A 23445-nucleotide genomic window follows, 5' to 3' on the forward strand; every position below is an offset into this window, starting at 1 on the left:
GACGTCGCCGTTTGTAACGTCACGTTTGATTGGCTGATACAGCAGCGCAATAATTTCTAAGAGAAAAGAGTCCATCAATAAAAGTGGATTTCCACAGGGATTGTGTATAGTAGATTTAATTATAAGGATTAACTTGAATATATTTTTCATGTTATGGAGCTATAACACAAAAATCGGAGCGTACTCTCATCATAAAACGGTTCGCGGTTTATTTAGAGTACATTCCGGGTTTTTTTTGTGTTATATCTTCATAACATGATAACTATATTCAAGTTAATCCTTAAATGATATACCTGTACCAGGCCGAAGTGGGCTCGTACCATTTTTTTGTTTGTTTTATCCGGATATTGTCAGCCATCTTGGATTTTGAAATATGATGCCAATACCAGAGTCAATTAATTTTGTCAAAGTGGGATATAGAGTTATGTGTAATAAATTAACATATTTGCAGCACTCTAATATCAAAGAAAATATCAAAAATCTGAATTTTTCTTTCATCTAACCGATATATTCTCGTTCTTCATTTTTGGCGAAAAAAGGTGAAAAATAGGCCAAATTTAAACATGGCCTCAATTTTTTTTCCCCAAAGGGAATCTTTCAGGACTTTTTTTTCTGTCATACTAGAGACATTGAGGAGTTGAAATCAGAAGAGTTTGATAACATAGTATTTTTTCCCCAGGTCACCCTGAAACGGACCTATTCCACCGACCTACAAATGATGACTTAAGTAAAACATAAGCACCACCATAAAATAGTCGATCAAATGATAGGCCGAAAAAAAACATATTTTGAAGCCGTCATACACAAAGTACTGCCTTTTCCCCCCAAAACATCTTATGACATTGGAAATTCAAGCATTATACTCGATTTTAGAATAGATGACATGGAAACATTCCTGACGACTAGCGAAGACTTATGCATGGCGTCATTATTTGAGGGAGCTCTAGATCTGGCTCAACTAGATTGGCGCGTCATAGCACGTCCACCGCGGATTTAATAAATATCATTGTAATGATTTTACATTGATGTTGTTGATGATGATGATGATGATGATGATGATTTATTGATATAAGAATGATGATGATGATGATGATGATGATGATGATGTATTGATATAAGAATGATGATGATGATGATGATGATGATGATGGTGGTGGTATATTAGTGATGATGACGATGAGGTATTAAGATGAGAATGGTAATGAAGACAATGGTGTATTACTATTGATGATTGACAAGGCTGATGATGAGATTCAGTGACGATGACGATGATGATGAAAGAGATGACGATGAAAGAGATGATTGACAAACCATGCTAATGGGAATTGTATGTATATGTGTGTATGTGGTGTTGAATGTAATAAAAATGTCTTTAAAAAAAAAAAAAAAAAATCATTGCGTCATTCATAAAAAATGCTATTCTTGTTGTAAAAGAAAACGACATACATTTTGTAAATAAAAGATTTTCTTTCTTATTCTAGAATTAATTATAAGGATTGGACAAAATAAGAAATTGTTCTATCGATGTATAGACCGAAAACAACTGCACTCTTCACATAAACGCTTCCCGGTTTCCGGTCTATATATCGATAGACCAAAATCGTATCTAGTCCAATCCTTAAATACATAATAGTTGTTCTTACCAGAAATTTTATTCATATTCCACTTCCAACCCTTAATACTATTTATTCATATAGCAAATACGATGTCAAAGTAAATACATATGTAGTCCGTGTATGCATATGCGATAACAGATTACAACTTATCAAATGCTCACGAGTCTTATAATTTTTCCACATTATTTGTGAGTCTCAAAACTGATTTGATAAGTAAATTTAATGGACAATGAATTAAAAAATATAACTAATCTGAAAATTTCATTACTCATCTTAACTGTCCCAAGTGCAAATAAGCCTCCCGTCTTTCTATCGACTGAATGGCATTCAAAAAGATGATTATTAAATTCTAATTAAATGCTTCAACTGAACTCTCATACGTTATGCAAACCCAACAGCGAAACAACAAAAGGGTACTGACGCACGTACAGGGACAAGGACGTTCCATTAGACAGGGTTGCCTACCTTCGTACATTTTCTTTCTGCTAAGGTGCGAATCGTTGGTTTGGCTGAAACTTGTTCACATTGGTAAATACCCGTATGCGAGAAGAAACCGTTTCTTTAAAAATTAAGTAAAAGCAATATCTCCTAAGAAGGAGTTGCTTGGGGAGTAAAAACTGTAAGAACCGCACCATAAACATTCCTACACATTTTGACAGTTGATTGAAGGTACCACATTATACCGCTTTAACACACCACACCAGACTTGGGAAGGTACCACACGAAGAGAAACCCACCCGTCCCTTTAATACCAGGGTTTTCCTATGCTCCGTTGTGGTGTATATGACACATTGGCGACACAGATGCGTATCAAGCACCAGATTGCTACGTGTACACCTAACTTTTTTCTGTGTTGGGAACTGAAAACAAAAACTATAGTATCACTGCTAAGTTCTAAATGGACGCTGTATGGTGCAGTTAAGTGATGTCACATGTACACAATGTGATGATCACCAGACATCGCACATGACCATCATGTGATCACCAGATCTGTTTGTCTTTTTACATCGATTTACTATTCAACGAGTTACTTCCTTCTTCATATTCCAAATGATTAGTGTATGTCATATATTGATTGACTCTGCTGGGGGGCTACAATCCCCTGAGGTTGACCATAACAGTGTAGCTGGAAGGTGTTCTGGCAGGTTTACATTAAATACATATCTGTACTTCGGTTGTATCCTCCAATTGTCAAGTCGGAACTCTATGAGCGGTTTTATAGACACCATGTCCCTTACTCTATATTTATACTTGTGTTTCAGAACATTTCAGACTTTGATTTTCATCCTTTTGACCTTTAATGCTACTGATAAGTCCTTAATAGGTGAAAAAGACATATATTGTGTTGTAAATATAATTACTTGGCTTTATTTATCGACACACTAAATTTGAAATATCTTTATTCATATTAATGGTTCTTTTTTTTGTGTCAAGTAATTGTTGACCATACTAGAGGACTATCAATCCTCCAGGTTGGCCGTAACCTTATAAAGTTGTCTTTATCCAAAGGTTGGGACTTTGGTATAAAAATTGCATAGGTACCTTTCCCTATCTTGTATTTCTACCTGTATTTCTACCTGTATTTGGTTCCCTATCTTGTATTTCTTTCTGTATTTCTACCTGTATTTGGTTCCCTATCTTGTATTTCTTCCTGTATTTCTACCTGTATTTGGTTCCCTATCTTGTATTTCTACCTGTATTTCTACCTGTATTTGGTTCCCTATCTTGTATTTCTTCCTGTATTTGGTTCCCTATCCTGAATTTTTACCTGAATTTGGTTCCCTGTCCTGTGTTTCTTCCTGTATTTTGTTCCTTATCCTGTAATCCTACCTGTATTTGGTTTCCTATCCTGTATTTCTACCTGTATTTCTTCCTGTGTTTCGTTCCTTATCCTGTAATCCTACCTGTATTTGGTTTCCTATCCTGTATTTCTACCTGTATTTGGTTCCCTATCCTGTATTTCTTCCTGTATTTTGTTCCTTATCCTGTAATCCTACCTGTATTTGGTTTCCTTTCCTGTATTTCTACCTGTATTTGGTTCCCTATCGTGTAGTTCTACCTGTATTTGGTTCCCTATCTTGTATTTCTACCCATTTTTGGATATGGACTTTCATTCTTTTGACAATACGTTCCATTGATGAATACTAAATGGACGAAATACACAAAATGGGTGCATACACAAACCAGCGAGCTAGTTTAATTGGTCTATTATTGTCATACACAAACCAGAAGTTCCTATTTAGCCATTACATTTACTAAAATTCTGTCAGGCTCATGGTTAGAATTATCCGCCAAAATTACCCTTAAGGTGACTTCAAATAGTGGTGGTAACCCTGTTAAGTGCTAATTTTCGTAATACACCGACAGTATACTCGACACGAGGACAATATACTCGACACGAGTATTACCAACACCGACAGTATACACGACACGAGTATTACCAACACCGACAGTATACTCGACACGAGTATTACATACACCGACAGTATACTCGACACGAGTATTACCTACACCGTCAGTATACTCGACACGAGTATTACCTACACCGACAGTATACTCGACACGAGTATTACCTACACCGACAGTATACTCGACACGAGTATTACCTACACCGACAGTATACTCGACACGAGTATTACCTACACCGACAGTATACTCGACACGAGTATTACCTACACCGACAGTATACTCGACACGAGTATTACCTACACCGACAGTATACTCGACACGAGTATTACCTACACCGACAGTATACTCGACACGAGTATTACCTACACCGACAGTATACTCGACACGAGTATTACCTACACCGACAGTATACTCGACACGAGTATTACCTACACCGACAGTATACTCGACACGAGTATTACCTACACCGACAGTATACTCGACACGAGTATTACCTACACCGACAGTATACTCGACACGAGTATTACCTACACCGACAGTATACTCGACACGAGTATTACCTACACCGACAGTATACTCGACACGAGTATTACCTACACCGACAGTATACTCGACACGAGTATTACCTACACCGACAGTATACTCGACACGAGTATTACCTACACCGACAGTATACTCGACACGAGTATTACCTACACCGACAGTATACTCGACACGAGTATTACCTACACCGACAGTATACTCGACACGAGTATTACCTACACCGACAGTATACTCGACACGAGTATTACCTACACCGACAGTATACTCGACACGAGTATTACCTACACCGACAGTATACTCGACACGAGTATTACCTACACCGACAGTATACTCGACACGAGTATTACCTACACCGACAGTATACTCGACACGAGTATTACCTACACCGACAGTATACTCGACACGAGTATTACCTACACCGACAGTATACTCGACACGAGTATTACCTACACCGACAGTATACTCGACACGAGTATTACCTACACCGACAGTATACTCGACACGAGTATTACCTACACCGACAGTATACTCGACACGAGTATTACCTACACCGACAGTATACTCGACACGAGTATTACCTACACCGACAGTATACTCGACACGAGTATTACCTACACCGACAGTATACTCGACACGAGTATTACCTACACCGACAGTATACTCGACACGAGTATTACCTACACCGACAGTATACTCGACACGAGTATTACCTACACCGACAGTATACTCGACACGAGTATTACCTACACCGACAGTATACTCGACACGAGTATTACCTACACCGACAGTATACTCGACACGAGTATTACCTACACCGACAGTATACTCGACACGAGTATTACCTACACCGACAGTATACTCGACACGAGTATTACCTACACCGACAGTATACTCGACACGAGTATTACCTACACCGACAGTATACTCGACACGAGTATTACCTACACCGACAGTATACTCGACACGAGTATTACCTACACCGACAGTATACTCGACACGAGTATTACCTACACCGACAGTATACTCGACACGAGTATTACCTACACCGACAGTATACTCGACACGAGTATTACCTACACCGACAGTATACTCGACACGAGTATTACCTACACCGACAGTATACTCGACACGAGTATTACCTACACCGACAGTATACTCGACACGAGTATTACCTACACCGACAGTATACTCGACACGAGTATTACCTACACCGACAGTATACTCGACACGAGTATTACCTACACCGACAGTATACTCGACACGAGTATTACCTACACCGACAGTATACTCGACACGAGTATTACCTACACCGACAGTATACTCGACACGAGTATTACCTACACCGACAGTATACTCGACACGAGTATTACCTACACCGACAGTATACTCGACACGAGGACAGTATACTCGACACGAGGACAGTATACTCGACACGAGTATTACCTACACCGACAGTATACTCGACACGAGGACAATATACTCGACACGAGTATTACCTACACCGACAATATACTCGACACGAGTATTACCTACCCGACAGTTTACTCGACACGAGTATTACCTACACCGACAGTATACCCGACACGAGTATTACCTGACACGAGTTTTACCTACATTCAATATTGAAGCTGGTTATAATGTTTGTTCAAGACTGAGGCTTTCGCTGTATGTATATATGATCGAAATTGATGAAATATTTTGCGAGCAATAAAAGTGCAATATTTGAATTTTATTAAACATATGTTGATTTATCTAACCATATACGTTACGTAATCAATTTTTTGTATGACGCCTAAGCCTATATAGCTATATATATACTGTAGATTAATCGAAAATGATATTGATATATCATATTCTGTTTGCTTGATGAATGTGACACAATTAACACTTCGGTTCAGCTACTATAACCAATCACATATATTTCATCATATCAGACTTTAGATAGTTGATTTATATCATCATAAATATTACTTCGTGTCACGTGACTGCTGACTGATAACGATAACGCGGCGGACAAGTTAAAGCATCTCGTACAGGAGTTGTCACCAAAAGTATCACTATCACAGGGAACTGACACTATTCTATAACAGTTGTAGGAATATTTACTTAATAACAAACCTTGATAAAGGGAGATAATAATACGTCTAATTAAAGTCAATATACAATATATGTATGTATACATACTATACAAATTATATATCATTTAAAAAATATATGTGTTTTTCAACGATGTACTTTAAAATTGTACGAAATATTTGATAATAGAATTACTGCAATATTTCTACCCCTCCCTTAATGACCGGAAAAGACACTATTTTTAGCATACGCTATTTTATACACGCTGCTTTCAATATTTATCAAAGAAGCCAAAGGCCAGACTTTAAACAAGAAACAATTAACATAATAATGTTCAGTGTTCCCCGGATTTGTTATTTCTTGCATTCACGAGGTCCCCAGACCTTCGATATTTATCATGTCTTCAGGGTTCATTATTTCTTTTGTCCCCTGGGGTTCGTCATTTCTTATGTCCCCTATGTAATTACCCCATCCATCTTTTTAATTGTGATAAAAATCTGTTATATGTCTGTACCCTATGGTCGATGTATCAGTTATCAGATACCTCTCCATGCTATCACTTAACCCTTGTGCACATGTGGTTTCCTCTAGATAATATGCACCCGACCCCTGTTAACATGTGGTTTCCTCTAGATCATATGCACCCGATCCCTGTGCACATGTGGTTTCCTCTAGATCATATGCACCCGACCCCTGTGAACATGTGGTTTCCTCTAGATCATATGCACCCGACCCCTGTGCACATGTGGTTTCCTCTAGATCATATGCACCCGACCCCTGTGAACATGTGGTTTCCTCTAGATCTGCACGCTATCACCTGTTACCTGTACACATTTGGTTGGTAAATATCAGTCACATGACCATATGTACGTTATCACATCATAGCTGTAAATAAGTGTATTGTAGGGACAGGGGTAAACCTGATATATTTGTGGAGATGACACCAGTTTACAGAAAATGACCGACAGTAACCATCACCACGGACACTGAGAAAGGTACAGTAAATATATTTACACTGACCAATAGTAAAGTAAAACCACCAAAAGTGTACTGTCTGACCATTATAGTGGTCAGTAGAAGTAGTGACCACGCAATTGTGTACATATATTTATATGGACGCAAGACTGGCGTAGTTCCCAGTTTATAGTGATCAGCTTTGTACTGTAGTGCTCAGCTTTGTACTGACCACATCGGTGTAGTGCTCAGCTTTGTACTGACTACACAAGTATTCGTATAGTGACCAGAAGTTATCAGTTGTGTGTACGAACTAACAACATAAGTGAACACGGTCACTGTACACTCGTAATTCAATGGTCACCACTTAAATTTGTTGTACATCACCTTATTTACTGTAAATCGCTCAATTTTCGCGAATAATCATTCTGAAATTTTGCTTCAAAAGAATAATTTGTGAGGACTAAATTCGCGACTAATATCAATATGCATTGTTTTTGTTCAAGAGAGACATGAATAACTGCTATACAATACATTTATAGTTACAGTACAAAGTTCGGTCGGAGTAGCCGAGTTTCTGATTACACAGTAAAAGCACGGTCAGAACAGACAGAGATCTGGATTATAAGGTACAAATCGTGGTTGGAGTTTACGTGTGTCTAATTACAAATCACAAAATTTTGTCGGAGTAGATGGGTTCTGGATTATACAGTACAAGGCTCGGTCAGAGAAGACTTTTGGTTGGTTTGGTTTAGTTTTGGTTTAGTTTGGTTTAGTAGTGTTTAGTTTGGTTTAGTTTGGTTTAGTACTGTTTAACGTCCTACCAACATCTATGGTCATTTAAGGACGGCCTCCTCTGTGTGCAAGATGCATGCGTGTAGTGTATGCGTGTGTGTTTTGGGAGGCTGCGATATGGTCGTATGTGTCTCCTTGTGATAGCGCGGAACTGATGCCGACTTTATATTGCTACCTCACTAAAACATACTGCCGAAGACACCCAGCAGGACACCTCACTCGGTCACATTATACTGACAACGGGCGAACCAGTCGTCCCACTCCTAAATTGCTGAGCTTTAAGCAGGAGTAGAAACTAACATTTTTACAGACTCTGGTAGTCTCGGCCAGGGAACAGAACCCAAAGCCTTCCTCACAGGGGCGAACGCTCAACTAATGGTCAAAAGTTAGGCATTGGGCAGAGAGACATTAGGAAGAAGAAAGTTGTTTAGAAAGAAGAGAAAAGATAAGATCCCGAATTTAGTCGCCTCTTACCATCATGCAATTGGGGCAGCAGGTACAATTCTTACGCCCTACCTGCAGGGACCGTCGGAGAAGACGCGTTCCTGATTACACAATATATATAACTTGGTCGGTGTAGGCAGTGTGGAACCTTATCGCCAGATCAGAATCCGGACTCCATATAATAATTATTTTTGTCAAATACATGTAGTTATTTGTGATTGGAGCAGTTTTGTATACCTGATACTTCTAGTTTTGCAAAGACCATTCGTACAGTATCTGCGCGGCACACGCCTTAACAACCAGTTCCGTTCTACTTCCGGTTAAACGGATTCCAGATCAGACATAACTTTTTCCCGATTTATTATCATTTACGTATAAATATTGCCAGTGTGACGGAAGTAATTAAAACGTTGAAATATAGGGTCGTTATCATAGTCTACATCACATCAATACCATCTGCACTTAAGGTCTGGCCTGTTTCTATATGACTACTTCTTAACTGACCAAGAATGTTTCCGCAATATTTTTTGACATCAATGTTTAGTTTTGCGCATTGTTCTATTGCATGCATGCAAGTGTACAACACATATCTACATATATGGTAGCTTTAACTGGAAAGTTGGAGGGGGGTTCCCTTAATAACGACATATTTGATTGGTACATGTATTTTACTTATTTTCTTTTCTTTCATTCATTACACGTCATTACTCGAATCAATTCTTTACGTGTTACAGAAAATCCCGACAGGAAAAATGTCGGCTGAGCTACCATTGGTTACTTCATCAGAAGATACAGGGGACTACTTCCGGTGTGACCTTCATGCAAAGCGCCTGGAGTATCTGTGTGACACACATGGGTATCACGTGTGCGCGGACTGTGCGGTGTTCGATCACAGAGACTGTATCATTGTCTCCACGAAAACGACAAGCAAACACAAGAAATTATCCTGCAACATCTCTCCAGTTCTCATACTGGCCGCACATCGCATCGGAGATGTGAATCCGAAACTCGGCCGACTCTTACAAAGTCGGGACGCAGTGTCGCTTACCCTAGACAACTATTACCAGAAGCTTAGAGATGCGATCGACGCCGCTGAAAGTGAACAATATTCACAACTGGATTTTCTCTTTAACATAGAAGAAACCCGTCTCTTGGCCTGGAAGGACGAGTGTCAACAGCTGATGGACAAAGCAAAGACTCGACTAGAGAGTGTCAGGAAAGGGGAAACAACTTCTATTGATAAAATTACCAAGGAAATAGGGCTCATTAAGACGCACCTTGAAGATAATCTACGAGGAAATGACACAAACGTGTCATTCACTTTTGTGGGGGACACAGACTTTGACAAAGACGTGGAAACGTTTTCGCTGCTTCCGGGTAAAATTGTCGTAAAGCACGAACCTTTGGTCACGCGTGCACAACCAGAAAGCAACGACGAGAAAGAGTGGACAGGAATCAACCCGCAATCACCTGCTATTTTGTCTGAAAGTGATTCCGAAAATTTCGTGGATATTCCCCTGGATGGAGCAACGTCAAACTCGATCAATAAAGGCGATGCCGTGAATATCAAACTGCAAGAAGAAACGCAAGATGACGTCGCTGAAAGACGAAGCTCAAGTTATGATGAAACAGCACAAGAAAATAAAATCCTTGAATGTGTAGATCCATCTTCTTTGTCCTTGTCTACTCGTGGAAGATCGATGTCTGTGATGAATGCCGGGTACTCTCTCACTTTGAAGAGTTCAATAAACGCGCGCATGCCCAGTGACAACTCCCCCAGCTGGTTAACAGGTGCCACGTTTCTTGTTAACAACAGTATAGCACTGGCAGACAGAAAGAACAAAAAAATCAAACTATTTTCAAGTGCCCTTCACTGTATCTCCGAAGTGGTCATACCGTCTTACCCTTTCGACATTGCTCAGACAGGAGACTTCAACTTAGTAGTGACTGTACCCAGAAATAAGCGCGCACTCTTCTTCCACTCAGAGGATCTTAAAACGTGTCCAATGTTTATTGACACGGAGCAGACATGTCTTGGTGTGTCTTGCTCAAAAGAGGTAATCGCCATCGTGTGCGAGACGTCATGGACCAAATCTATCACCATTAAACTATACGACAATTCTGGGTCCTTGACTCGTAAAGTCTCAAAGATCGACGACAATCGGGAATTGGCATTTACGTCTGATTATATTTCTATTTGCCCCGTATCTGGAAACATTGCATTCAGAAATGGCGTCAATTTGTTTTATACAACATCAGAGGGTGATCTTTTATGGAAATCTATTATTCCAAACCAGTTGCTGAGCAACAGCATCAGAGGTATCTCTATCTTAAATGGCGGCGTCCTCGTCGTGTTTGACGTAAGTGTGTTCTACGTCACTTCAGATGGCCGACAGTGGAAGACGGTGATGTCATTCAGCAAGCAGAGCAGCCCAAGTGCAGTGTGTGTGAGCAGAAGCAAAAGCAGCGTGCTCATCACACACGCAGACCCCTTCAGGAATCGGTCGGAAAACAACGTCGTCGATGTATTCACACTATCACAGAGGTTCGAATGAGAATTGCAGACTCTCAAAATTTCATCGATTTATGATGGTATGGAACACAGTGTGGAAGCGCACCTTGAAGTATATATTTTACGCACCAGGATTGCTTTATTATTATTGTGTTTAGTTACACGTCTTTGAATAATATGCGACATTGCCGTTTTGGATGTTTCTGCTGTTTGCCAAATAATGGAGCATTTGTTCTTGTGTGAATAGGCTCTCGTATTCTTTGCTACCGTTTTTGTCGAGCATCTGAATGCCAATCGGTTTAATCGCTTGTAACGGAAATGTAAAGACATGAACACACGAACGATTTCGAAAGCTTAAATGCATCCATAAATTACGACGGCATTCCGTCATATTCCAACTAGACAGCCATATATACCCTACCAGATCGACGCCGTGTAAGGTCATCTCAAGATTCACAACGGAAGTTGTGATTTGATAGAGATGTGCACCATCTACAACCTGTGTGAAGCCAATATTACCTGACTGCTTGTACATTTTCGTTTTGGAAGACACTCTCGCGTTTAATATACTGGAGATAACGAAACTATCGAGATTTTTGACAACAGGCCAATCCATTTTTTCCGGCGTAACCATTGGTCCATTAACCTCTTTATCACTTTGACGTCACATTATTGACTTTCATTTTTAAATTAAAAGTAATGTCATTTTCGTAACCTTATATCGATGATGCTACTTTAAAAAATGACGTATTACGTTTTGTCATTTCCCTGCTCTTACAGGGATAAAACATCGCTTAATTCACTACATATATCTGCAGTAATGCCCAATTGAGAAAAACTGCAATGGGTTAAATACACATTTACACTGTTCCTCGTTCACTATCACAAAATATGGCGTAAATACAATTCATAAAAAAGGCCAAAAGATAATAGTGCATTCAAAACTCATACAAGTGCACCGATATTATCCTTTAGCCTGTGCATGTCATGTGATGGTATCAATAGAAGAACCATTGTTAATTGCAAGACGAATGTAACATTATACATAGAATAAGTTTATCACCAAAACAATAAGACATCGAGATGATACTAAAATCTATATGAATTAATCAAAAATGCCAAGAGTGAAGAAAGACGTTGGGTCTATGTCGGCAAGGCTTTTGGTAAGGGTTGTTTGTGTTTTGCGTCCTAATAACAGACATGGTCAATTAAGGACGTTCTAGTTAGTGGTAGAGGCGTTCTCGGAGAACAAACGACGACATACAGTCAAAACATGGCGACTGTCCCTGTAGGCCTTGAACCCGCGACCCAGTGTTGGAGGACTAGTGACCGTAGACGGTCAGACTAGCCACCAAGCCGCCGCGGCACCACTTAGGGAGATCGAAACATGAACTCGCATAAGAGGCGATGTTTAAGAAAATGTATTTCATGTTTCATGAATCGGATAAGAAATGATGATGATGATGATTACAACAATGATGTTGTTTGTATGTCATCATGATGATGATTTAATGATGTATCAGTTACGTAATTTGATGCCATGATGATGTTTAGGTTTGAGTTGGGAGTGTTTAGAATATGTGAGAAATAAAATGGAAAAGTGTAGAGAAATGACGCCAAAATTTAATTCATAATCTCAGTGATCTTGATTTTTACCCAAAAACGGAATCAAGAACAAGTTGGTCATTGATATTTATTTTAACAAACTTGGTTGCATTTACCCTGGCATACCACAGGCCAAATATCATGTCCCTAGACCTCTTGGTTTAATTTTCCATCACATTGACCCCTAATTTGAACCCGAACATGGGTCAAGACTTATTTGAATAGCCCTCTATCACAGTATACTACGGCCAAATACATTTGACCACTGTGAATACGAAAGTCGGTCAAGTTCATTCAGTTGAACTTGATAGCCATCCATCCCTGCAATCAACAGTATCTTGATGAAGTCGTTTAAAGACTAACATATATGACCCTGTGATTTAGATCACTCATTTGAGCAAGTTTGATAGGCCTCTTCCGCAGCAAGCTACCGACCATATTCCATCACGCTTAGTCACGGTATCACGGTAAATCAGAGAGAATGTTTAAGGTTCAAGGCATGTTCAAAGACCTCACAATTAAAAATCTAAACTTATATATGTTATTTGTATACTTAATTTATAGTATATTGAACTTGTACATTGGCTGTACAAATATACATAACCAGGTTAAGGTAGTCAAAAATAAGGTATTAAGGCTGATGTCTACATAAAAATAGCTCACTGGACTTATAACATGTCAATCTCTTTTGCGATCAAACCGAGTGCTGAGAAATGACCCATAATTTAAAGTTCATTGATTTCTCTTCTACTAGCTGTTGAGAGGAATTCCGACCTCAAATAAAGATAGATTTTGACATGCGAAACCCCTAAAATCAGAGTAAAATACCCTGGTAATACATCCCGCTAAGTAACCTTGATCGATAAATGAACTTTACATGATGTGCCATTTGATAACATCCTGTGATTATATGAATGCGCGAGACATGTTATAAACATTGAAGCTGAAAAGTCACTTTGTTTATAACAAATCTAGCTCTTTCATGGAAACATTGAATGTTAAGAAAGGACATTTTATATGAAGTTTAAGTAGTGTTCTTGGTCAAAGGTCTATTGTTTATACACATATAAACCGGTAAAATATGTTACGCGGACGTTTTCTATGATTTTTGTACTTTCCCATAGCAACAATCATCTTCTTGTGAGGCCAGAATTCCTCTTTACACATAGTTAAAGAGAAACAAAGCCCCGCATGACCTAGGTTTATAAAGGATCTTCAAATAATATGTCATTTCGTAACATTCAGTTGGGTCGCTGAAGAAATTGACATATTATAAATCTGGTGAGCAACTTTTATCATTACATCAGCCTTAATGCCGTATTTTGACTTCGTTAACATGATTATGTACCTTTTTTAATATTTCATGTACAATTTCAATATATTTAAATTACATATATATATTCCGATTTTTAATAAGGAAATTTGAATATGACTTGCCAGGGGGCTGAAATTTAGGGTGACTATTACATCTTTAAGGGGGCATGTTGAACCTTAAAGAAAAGATGAAAGGTTCCACACCATGGCAAAGCTTATATTTGCCATTCTTGCAGACAAGCTGTTGATTGAAGTTTAGCATCAGAGTGGTGAAGAGAACTTGGAGAGGGAAAATTTGAACAGGAGTTAATTCAGACAAAGCTGGAGAATCAAGGCTTTTTAGAAACTTAATTGATCGCATTGTGGAGTATGCAAATAAGCAGTATCCCAATATGTCAATCCTTCTCCTGTCGTTGGTTATCATGGTAAATAGTATGGAGGGATTTATAAGAAGATCTACAACAATGTCTTTACATGATACTCCAAATGATTCTAGTACAGATCCGTATGATGGTCCAAAGGATTACCCACATAACATAAAACATGACAGGCAAAATTTTACATTAAAACCTGCAGAATTTATTGTCATCCAATAACTCCATATCTCAGACAAAATCCTTAACATACAAAAACAAACATCTATTAAACATTCCTCACATGCCCCACACTCTATTAACATTTCTCAAATTATCTACACATGCCTCACATTCTCCTAAAATTCCTCACATTTTCTAAATATTCCCCACATTCTCCTAACATTCCTCACAATTTCTAAGCAATCTTCACATTCTCTAAATATTCCTCACATTCTCTTAACTTCTTTACATTGTCTATACAAATATGTAAATTTGCAATATTACATTATGTTCACATATTCTATAAACACTTTCCTGATAATCTACAAAACACATTCCTTATATAAACAAATTCACAAATGACTGTTTTTTTCTGTTTTTCACCCTAGCTCTTACAACACACTGTGGTGTCCCCGAGTTATCTTACGCAGTACGAATTCCAATCTAATGGTCCAGGCTCCGGTCAGTAAACAGTAAACTGACTCAATTCACCATCTTGAGTTATCAATGGCAATTGCTTTCTTTTCAAATGTCAGCAGAATGCAATGATTTGATCATCATGCAATTTACTTTGAGATCACTTGATGTAACATGAGGTTAAAACAATAGGTTTATACATGTAAGCTCACTTGATGTAACATGAGGTCAGACAATAGGGTTATACATGTAAGCTCACTTGATGTAACATAAGGGCAAACAATAGTTTTATACATGTAAGCTCACTTGATGTAACATGAGGTCAGACAATAGGTTTACACATGTAAACTCACTTGATGTAACATGAGGGCAAACAATAAGTTTATACATGTAAGCTCACTTGATGTAACATAAGGGCAGACAATAGTTTTATACATGTAAGCTCACTTGATGTAACATGAGGGCAGACAATAGTTTTATACATGTAAGCTCACTTGATGTACCATGAGGGCAGACAATAGGTTTACACATGTAAACTCACTTGATGTAACATGAGGGCAGACAATAGGTTTACAAATGTAAACTCACTTGATGTAACATGAGGGCAAACAATAGGTTTACACATGTAAACTCACTTGATGTAACATGAGGGCAAACAAGTTTATACATGTAAGCTCACAGGATGTAACATGAGGGCAGATACTAAGTTTATACATGTAAGCTCACATGATGTAACATGAGGGCAGACAATAGGTTTATACATGTAAGCTCACTTGATGTAACATGAGGGCAGACAATATGTTTACACATGTAAACTCACTTGATGTAACATTAGGGCAAACAAGTTTATACATGTAAGCTCACAGGCTGTAACATGAGGGCAGATCCTAAGTTTATACATGTAAGCTCACATGATGTAACATGAGGGCAGACAATAGGTTTATACATGTAAGCTCACTTGATGTAACATGAGGTCAGACAATAGGTTTATATATGTAAGCTCACAGGATGTAACATGAGGTCAGACAATAGGTTTACACATGTAAACTCACTTAAAGTAACATGAGGGCAGACAATAGGTTTATATATGTAAGCTCACAGGATGTAACATGAGGTCAGACAATAGGTTTACACATGTAAGCTCACTTGATGTAACATGAGGTCAGACAATAGGTTTACACATGTAAACTCACTTGATGTAACATGAGGTCAGACAATAGGTTTACATATGTAAACTCACTTGATGTAACATGAGGGCAAACAATAGGTTTATACATGTAAACTCACTTGATGTAACATGAGGTCAGACAATAGGTTTATACATGTAAGCTCACTGGATGTAACATGAGGGCAGACAATAGGGTTACATATGTAAGCTCACTTGATGTAACATGAGGTCAGACAATAGGTTTATACATGTAAGCTCACTTGATGTAACATGAGGGCAGACAATAGGTTTATACATGTAACTATGCTCACTTGATGTCACACGAAGGCAGATAAGAGGTTGATACAGGTAAGCACACTTGATGTAACACGAGGGCAGATAAGAGGTTAATACAGGTGTTTATTTCAAGATCGAGATACAGTTAATAAATTTCTTTTTGAAGTGTGTACTAGATAATTTAGATATAGGCTGATTTCCCTATTTGCATTTTCATTTTTTTATAATAAAAAATGGTATCAATTGAGAGATAGAGATATAACAACAGCCATCTGGGTAGGTGTCTTTGAAGTAGACTGGGTCAATTACTGGTCACCAGGTAACTCAGTAGATTGGATTGTTAGTCTACAGCTTTGGATGTCTTAGATTTGAATCTCTATCTGACTGTTATATTAGTAATTTTCCCTGTCACATTAAGGTTATTAAGTTACTGCTGAGAAAATGTTAAGTTCACACAAAAACTATCGAGTAACAGTGAAAATATCAATCCCCAACCCATCTCTACCAACTCTGCTGACTGTATAGTAATGCTCATACTCAACAGACAAATAACTCAGACCCAGTAACCTGTTCAGGACAGATATGGTTAATATTTCTTAAGTCATCAGAATAGCTCTGAAGATAAATTTGGATTGTTATATTGTAATTGACTCTTCAGGTAATCATATCAATAGAAATAGCCTGGGTTGTGTACCGGTCGGAGATCTAGGACCCCTTCACCAGTTCTTGGGATACATATAGCTTCAGTACTTGGCATTCACCCCCCCTGAATAAGCCTCCGAAATAATTTCAGTGGCAGCCAGATGCCTACCCCTCAGAAGTTCAATTGTGTCCCCTAAATAATATCATTGGTTAGTTTCCTACGAGTCTAACAGCTATTTGTCAGCTCTTCATCCCCCTTGAGTCAGACACTGTTAGTTTAAGTGGTGGCCAGACATTTATCCTCAGCTCTACCATCCTCACAATCACACACTGTTACACTATATGTAGTTTGAGTGGTGGCCAGACATCTATCCTCAGTGTGACCATCCCCGCAATCAGACACTGTTACACTATATATCTATCCTCAGTGTGACCATCCCCGCAATCAGGCACTGTTACACTATATGTAGTTTGAGAGGTGGCCAGACATCTATCCTCGGCTCTACCATCGCCGCAATCAGACACTGTTACACTATCTACCATCCTCACAATCACACACTGATACACTATATGTAGTTTGAGTGGTGGCCAGGCATCTATCCCTCAGCTCTACAATCCCCGCAATCAGACACTGTTACACTATATGTAATTTGAGTGGTGGCCAGACATCTATCCTCAGCTCTACCATCGCCGCAATCACACACTGTTACACTATATGTAGTTTGAGTGGTGGCCAGACATCTATCCTCAGCTCTACCATCGCCACAATCAGACACTGTTACACTAAATGTAGTTTGAGTGGTGGCCAGACATCTATCCTCAGCTCTACCATCCCCGCAATCAGACACTGTTACACTATATGTAGTTTGAGTGGTGGCCAGACATCTATCCTCAGCTCTACCATCGCCGCAATCAGACACTGTTACACTATATGTAGTTTGAGTGGTGGCCAGACATCTATCCCTCAGCTCTACCATCCCCGCAATCAGACACTGTTACACTATATGTAGTTTGAGTGGTGGCCAGGCATCTATCCCTCAGCTCTACCATCCCCGCAATCAGACACTGTTACACTATATGTAGTTTGAGTGGTGGCCAGGCATCTATCCCTCAGCTCTACCATCCCCGCAATCAGACACTGTTACACTATATGTAGTTTGAGTGGTGGCCAGGCATCTATCCCTCAGCTCTACCATCCCCGCAATCAGACACTGTTACACTATATGTAGTTTGAGTGGTGGCCAGGCATCTATCCCTCAGCTCTACCATCCCCGCAATCAGACACTGTTACACTATATGTAGTTTGAGTGGTGGCCAGGCATCTATCCCTCAGCTCTACCATCCCCGCAATCAGACACTGTTACACTATATGTAGTTTGAGTGGTGGCCAGGCATCTATCCCTCAGCTCTACCATCCCCGCAATCAGACACTGTTACACTATATGTAGTTTGAGTGGTGGCCAGGCATCTATCCCTCAGCTCTACCATCCCCGCAATCAGACACTGTTACACTATATGTAGTTTGAGTGGTGGCCAGGCATCTATCCCTCAGCTCTACCATCCCCGCAATCAGACACTGTTACACTGTAAGTAGTTTGAGTTGTGGCCAGGCATCTATCCCTCAGCTCTACCATCGCCGCAATTAGACACTGTTACACTATATGTAGTTTGAGTGGTGGCCAGGCATCTATCCCTCAGCTCTACCATCCCCGCAATCAGACACTGTTACACTATATGTAGTTTGAGTGGTGGCCAGGCATCTATCCCTCAGCTCTACCATCCCCGCAATCAGACACTGTTACACTATATGTAGTTTGAGTGGTGGCCAGGCATCTATCCCTCAGCTCTACCATCCCCGCAATCAGACACTGTTACACTATATGTAGTTTGAGTGGTGGCCAGGCATCTATCCCTCAGCTCTACCATCCCCGCAATCAGACACTGTTACACTATATGTAGTTTGAGTGGTGGCCAGGCATCTATCCCTCAGCTCTACCATCCCCGCAATCAGACACTGTTACACTATATGTAGTTTGAGTGGTGGCCAGGCATCTATCCCTCAGCTCTACCATCCCCGCAATCAGACACTGTTACACTATATGTAGTTTGAGTGGTGGCCAGGCATCTATCCCTCAGCTCTACCATCCCCGCAATCAGACACTGTTACACTATATGTAGTTTGAGTGGTGGCCAGGCATCTATCCCTCAGCTCTACCATCCCCGCAATCAGACACTGTTACACTATATGTAGTTTGAGTGGTGGCCAGGCATCTATCCCTCAGCTCTACCATCCCCGCAATCAGACACTGTTACACTATATGTAGTTTGAGTGGTGGCCAGGCATCTATCCCTCAGCTCTACCATCCCCGCAATCAGACACTGTTACACTATATGTAGTTTGAGTGGTGGCCAGGCATCTATCCCTCAGCTCTACCATCCCCGCAATCAGACACTGTTACACTATATGTAGTTTGAGTGGTGGCCAGGCATCTATCCCTCAGCTCTACCATCCCCGCAATCAGACACTGTTACACTATATGTAGTTTGAGTGGTGGCCAGGCATCTATCCCTCAGCTCTACCATCCCCGCAATCAGACACTGTTACACTATATGTAGTTTGAGTGGTGGCCAGGCATCTATCCCTCAGCTCTACCATCCCCGCAATCAGACACTGTTACACTATATGTAGTTTGAGTGGTGGCCAGGCATCTATCCCTCAGCTCTACCATCCCCGCAATCAGACACTGTTACACTATATGTAGTTTGAGTGGTGGCCAGGCATCTATCCCTCAGCTCTACCATCCCCGCAATCAGACACTGTTACACTATATGTAGTTTGAGTGGTGGCCAGGCATCTATCCCTCAGCTCTACCATCCCCGCAATCAGACACTGTTACACTATATGTAGTTTGAGTGGTGGCCAGGCATCTATCCCTCAGCTCTACCATCCCCGCAATCAGACACTGTTACACTATATGTAGTTTGAGTGGTGGCCAGGCATCTATCCCTCAGCTCTACCATCCCCGCAATCAGACACTGTTACACTATATGTAGTTTGAGTGGTGGCCAGGCATCTATCCCTCAGCTCTACCATCCCCGCAATCAGACACTGTTACACTATATGTAGTTTGAGTGGTGGCCAGGCATCTATCCCTCAGCTCTACCATCCCCGCAATCAGACACTGTTACACTATATGTAGTTTGAGTGGTGGCCAGGCATCTATCCCTCAGCTCTACCATCCCCGCAATCAGACACTGTTACACTATATGTAGTTTGAGTGGTGGCCAGGCATCTATCCCTCAGCTCTACCATCCCCGCAATCAGACACTGTTACACTATATGTAGTTTGAGTGGTGGCCAGGCATCTATCCCTCAGCTCTACCATCCCCGCAATCAGACACTGTTACACTATATGTAGTTTGAGTGGTGGCCAGGCATCTATCCCTCAGCTCTACCATCCCCGCAATCAGACACTGTTACACTATATGTAGTTTGAGTGGTGGCCAGGCATCTATCCCTCAGCTCTACCATCCCCGCAATCAGACACTGTTACACTATATGTAGTTTGAGTGGTGGCCAGGCATCTATCCCTCAGCTCTACCATCCCCGCAATCAGACACTGTTACACTATATGTAGTTTGAGTGGTGGCCAGGCATCTATCCCTCAGCTCTACCATCCCCGCAATCAGACACTGTTACACTATATGTAGTTTGAGTGGTGGCCAGGCATCTATCCCTCAGCTCTACCATCCCCGCAATCAGACACTGTTACACTGTAAGTAGTTTGAGTGGTGGCCAGGCATCTATCCCTCAGCTCTACCATCGCCGCAATTAGACACTGTTACACTATATGTAGTTTGAGTGGTGGCCAGGCATCTATCCCTCAGCTCTACCATCCCCGCAATCAGACACTGTTACACTATATGTAGTTTGAGTGGTGGCCAGGCATCTATCCCTCAGCTCTACCATCCCCGCAATCAGACACTGTTACACTATATGTAGTTTGAGTGGTGGCCAGGCATCTATCCCTCAGCTCTACCATCCCCGCAATCAGACACTGTTACACTATATGTAGTTTGAGTGGTGGCCAGGCATCTATCCCTCAGCTCTACCATCCCCGCAATCAGACACTGTTACACTATATGTAGTTTGAGTGGTGGCCAGGCATCTATCCCTCAGCTCTACCATCCCCGCAATCAGACACTGTTACACTATATGTAGTTTGAGTGGTGGCCAGGCATCTATCCCTCAGCTCTACCATCCCCGCAATCAGACACTGTTACACTATATGTAGTTTGAGTGGTGGCCAGGCATCTATCCCTCAGCTCTACCATCCCCGCAATCAGACACTGTTACACTATATGTAGTTTGAGTGGTGGCCAGGCATCTATCCCTCAGCTCTACCATCCCCGCAATCAGACACTGTTACACTATATGTAGTTTGAGTGGTGGCCAGGCATCTATCCCTCAGCTCTACCATCCCCGCAATCAGACACTGTTACACTATATGTAGTTTGAGTGGTGGCCAGGCATCTATCCCTCAGCTCTACCATCCCCGCAATCAGACACTGTTACACTATATGTAGTTTGAGTGGTGGCCAGGCATCTATCCCTCAGCTCTACCATCCCCGCAATCAGACACTGTTACACTATATGTAGTTTGAGTGGTGGCCAGGCATCTATCCCTCAGCTCTACCATCCCCGCAATCAGACACTGTTACACTGTAAGTAGTTTGAGTTGTGGCCAGGCATCTATCCCTCAGCTCTACCATTGCCGCAATTAGACACTGTTACACTATATGTAGTTTGAGTGGTGGCCAGGCATCTATCCCTCAGCTCTACCATCCCCGCAATCAGACACTGTTACACTATATGTAGTTTGAGTGGTGGCCAGGCATCTATCCCTCAGCTCTACCATCCCCGCAATCAGACACTGTTACACTATATGTAGTTTGAGTGGTGGCCAGGCATCTATCCCTCAGCTCTACCATCCCCGCAATCAGACACTGTTACACTATATGTAGTTTGAGTGGTGGCCAGGCATCTATCCCTCAGCTCTACCATCCCCGCAATCAGACACTGTTACACTATATGTAGTTTGAGTGGTGGCCAGGCATCTATCCCTCAGCTCTACCATCCCCGCAATCAGACACTGTTACACTATATGTAGTTTGAGTGGTGGCCAGGCATCTATCCCTCAGCTCTACCATCCCCGCAATCAGACACTGTTACACTATATGTAGTTTGAGTGGTGGCCAGGCATCTATCCCTCAGCTCTACCATCCCCGCAATCAGACACTGTTACACTATATGTAGTTTGAGTGGTGGCCAGGCATCTATCCCTCAGCTCTACCATCCCCGCAATCAGACACTGTTACACTATATGTAGTTTGAGTGGTGGCCAGGCATCTATCCCTCAGCTCTACCATCCCCGCAATCAGACACTGTTACACTATATGTAGTTTGAGTGGTGGCCAGGCATCTATCCCTCAGCTCTACCATCCCCGCAATCAGACACTGTTACACTATATGTAGTTTGAGTGGTGGCCAGGCATCTATCCCTCAGCTCTACCATCCCCGCAATCAGACACTGTTACACTATATGTAGTTTGAGTGGTGGCCAGACATCTATCCTCAGCTCTACCATCCCCGCAATCAGACACTGTTACACTATATGTAGTTTGAGTGGTGGCCAGACATCTATCCCTAAGCGCTACCATCCCCGCAATCAGACACTGTTACACTATATGTAGTTTGAGTGGTGGCCAGGCATCTATCCCTCAACTCTACCATCGCCGCAATCAGACACTGTTACACTATATGTAGTTTGAGTGGTGGCCAGACATCTATCCCTCAGCTCTACCATCTCCTAGAGATCAATCCCTGGTAGTTTTAATGGTGGCCAGACATCTATCCTCAGCTCTACCATCACCGCAATCAGACACTGTTACACTATATGTAGTGTTAGTGGTAGTCAGGCATCTATCCCTCAGCTCTACCATCGCTGCAATCAGACACTGTTACACTGTAAGTAGTTTGAGTTGTGGCCAGGCATCTATCCCTCAGCTCTACCACTGCCGCAATCAGACACTGTTACA

At 41.0% G+C, this 23445-nt stretch overlaps 1 protein-coding gene and 1 long non-coding RNA gene across 2 annotated transcripts; both read left to right on the forward strand.

Moving 5' to 3' along the window:
* The first annotated feature begins 7535 nt into the window (after window positions 1-7535).
* LOC110448392 lies at window positions 7536-12074 on the forward strand. The gene is made up of 2 exons (XM_021494608.1): window positions 7536-7639; window positions 9572-12074. The coding sequence occupies exon 2, from the start codon at window positions 9590-9592 to the stop codon at window positions 11390-11392; it is 1803 nt and encodes a 600-aa protein (XP_021350283.1). The 5' UTR covers window positions 7536-7639; window positions 9572-9589; the 3' UTR covers window positions 11393-12074.
* A 2756-nt stretch (window positions 12075-14830) lies between these two features.
* Window positions 14831-16566, forward strand: LOC110448411. Its single transcript, XR_002462722.1, has 2 exons — window positions 14831-15828; window positions 16199-16566. It is a non-coding gene; the product is annotated as an uncharacterized LOC110448411 (long non-coding RNA).
* The last annotated feature ends 6879 nt before the right edge of the window (window positions 16567-23445 follow it).

Source organism: Mizuhopecten yessoensis, unplaced genomic scaffold (assembly GCF_002113885.1).
Source record: "Mizuhopecten yessoensis strain PY_sf001 unplaced genomic scaffold, ASM211388v2 scaffold4033, whole genome shotgun sequence".
Lineage (NCBI taxonomy): Eukaryota > Metazoa > Mollusca > Bivalvia > Pectinida > Pectinidae > Mizuhopecten > Mizuhopecten yessoensis.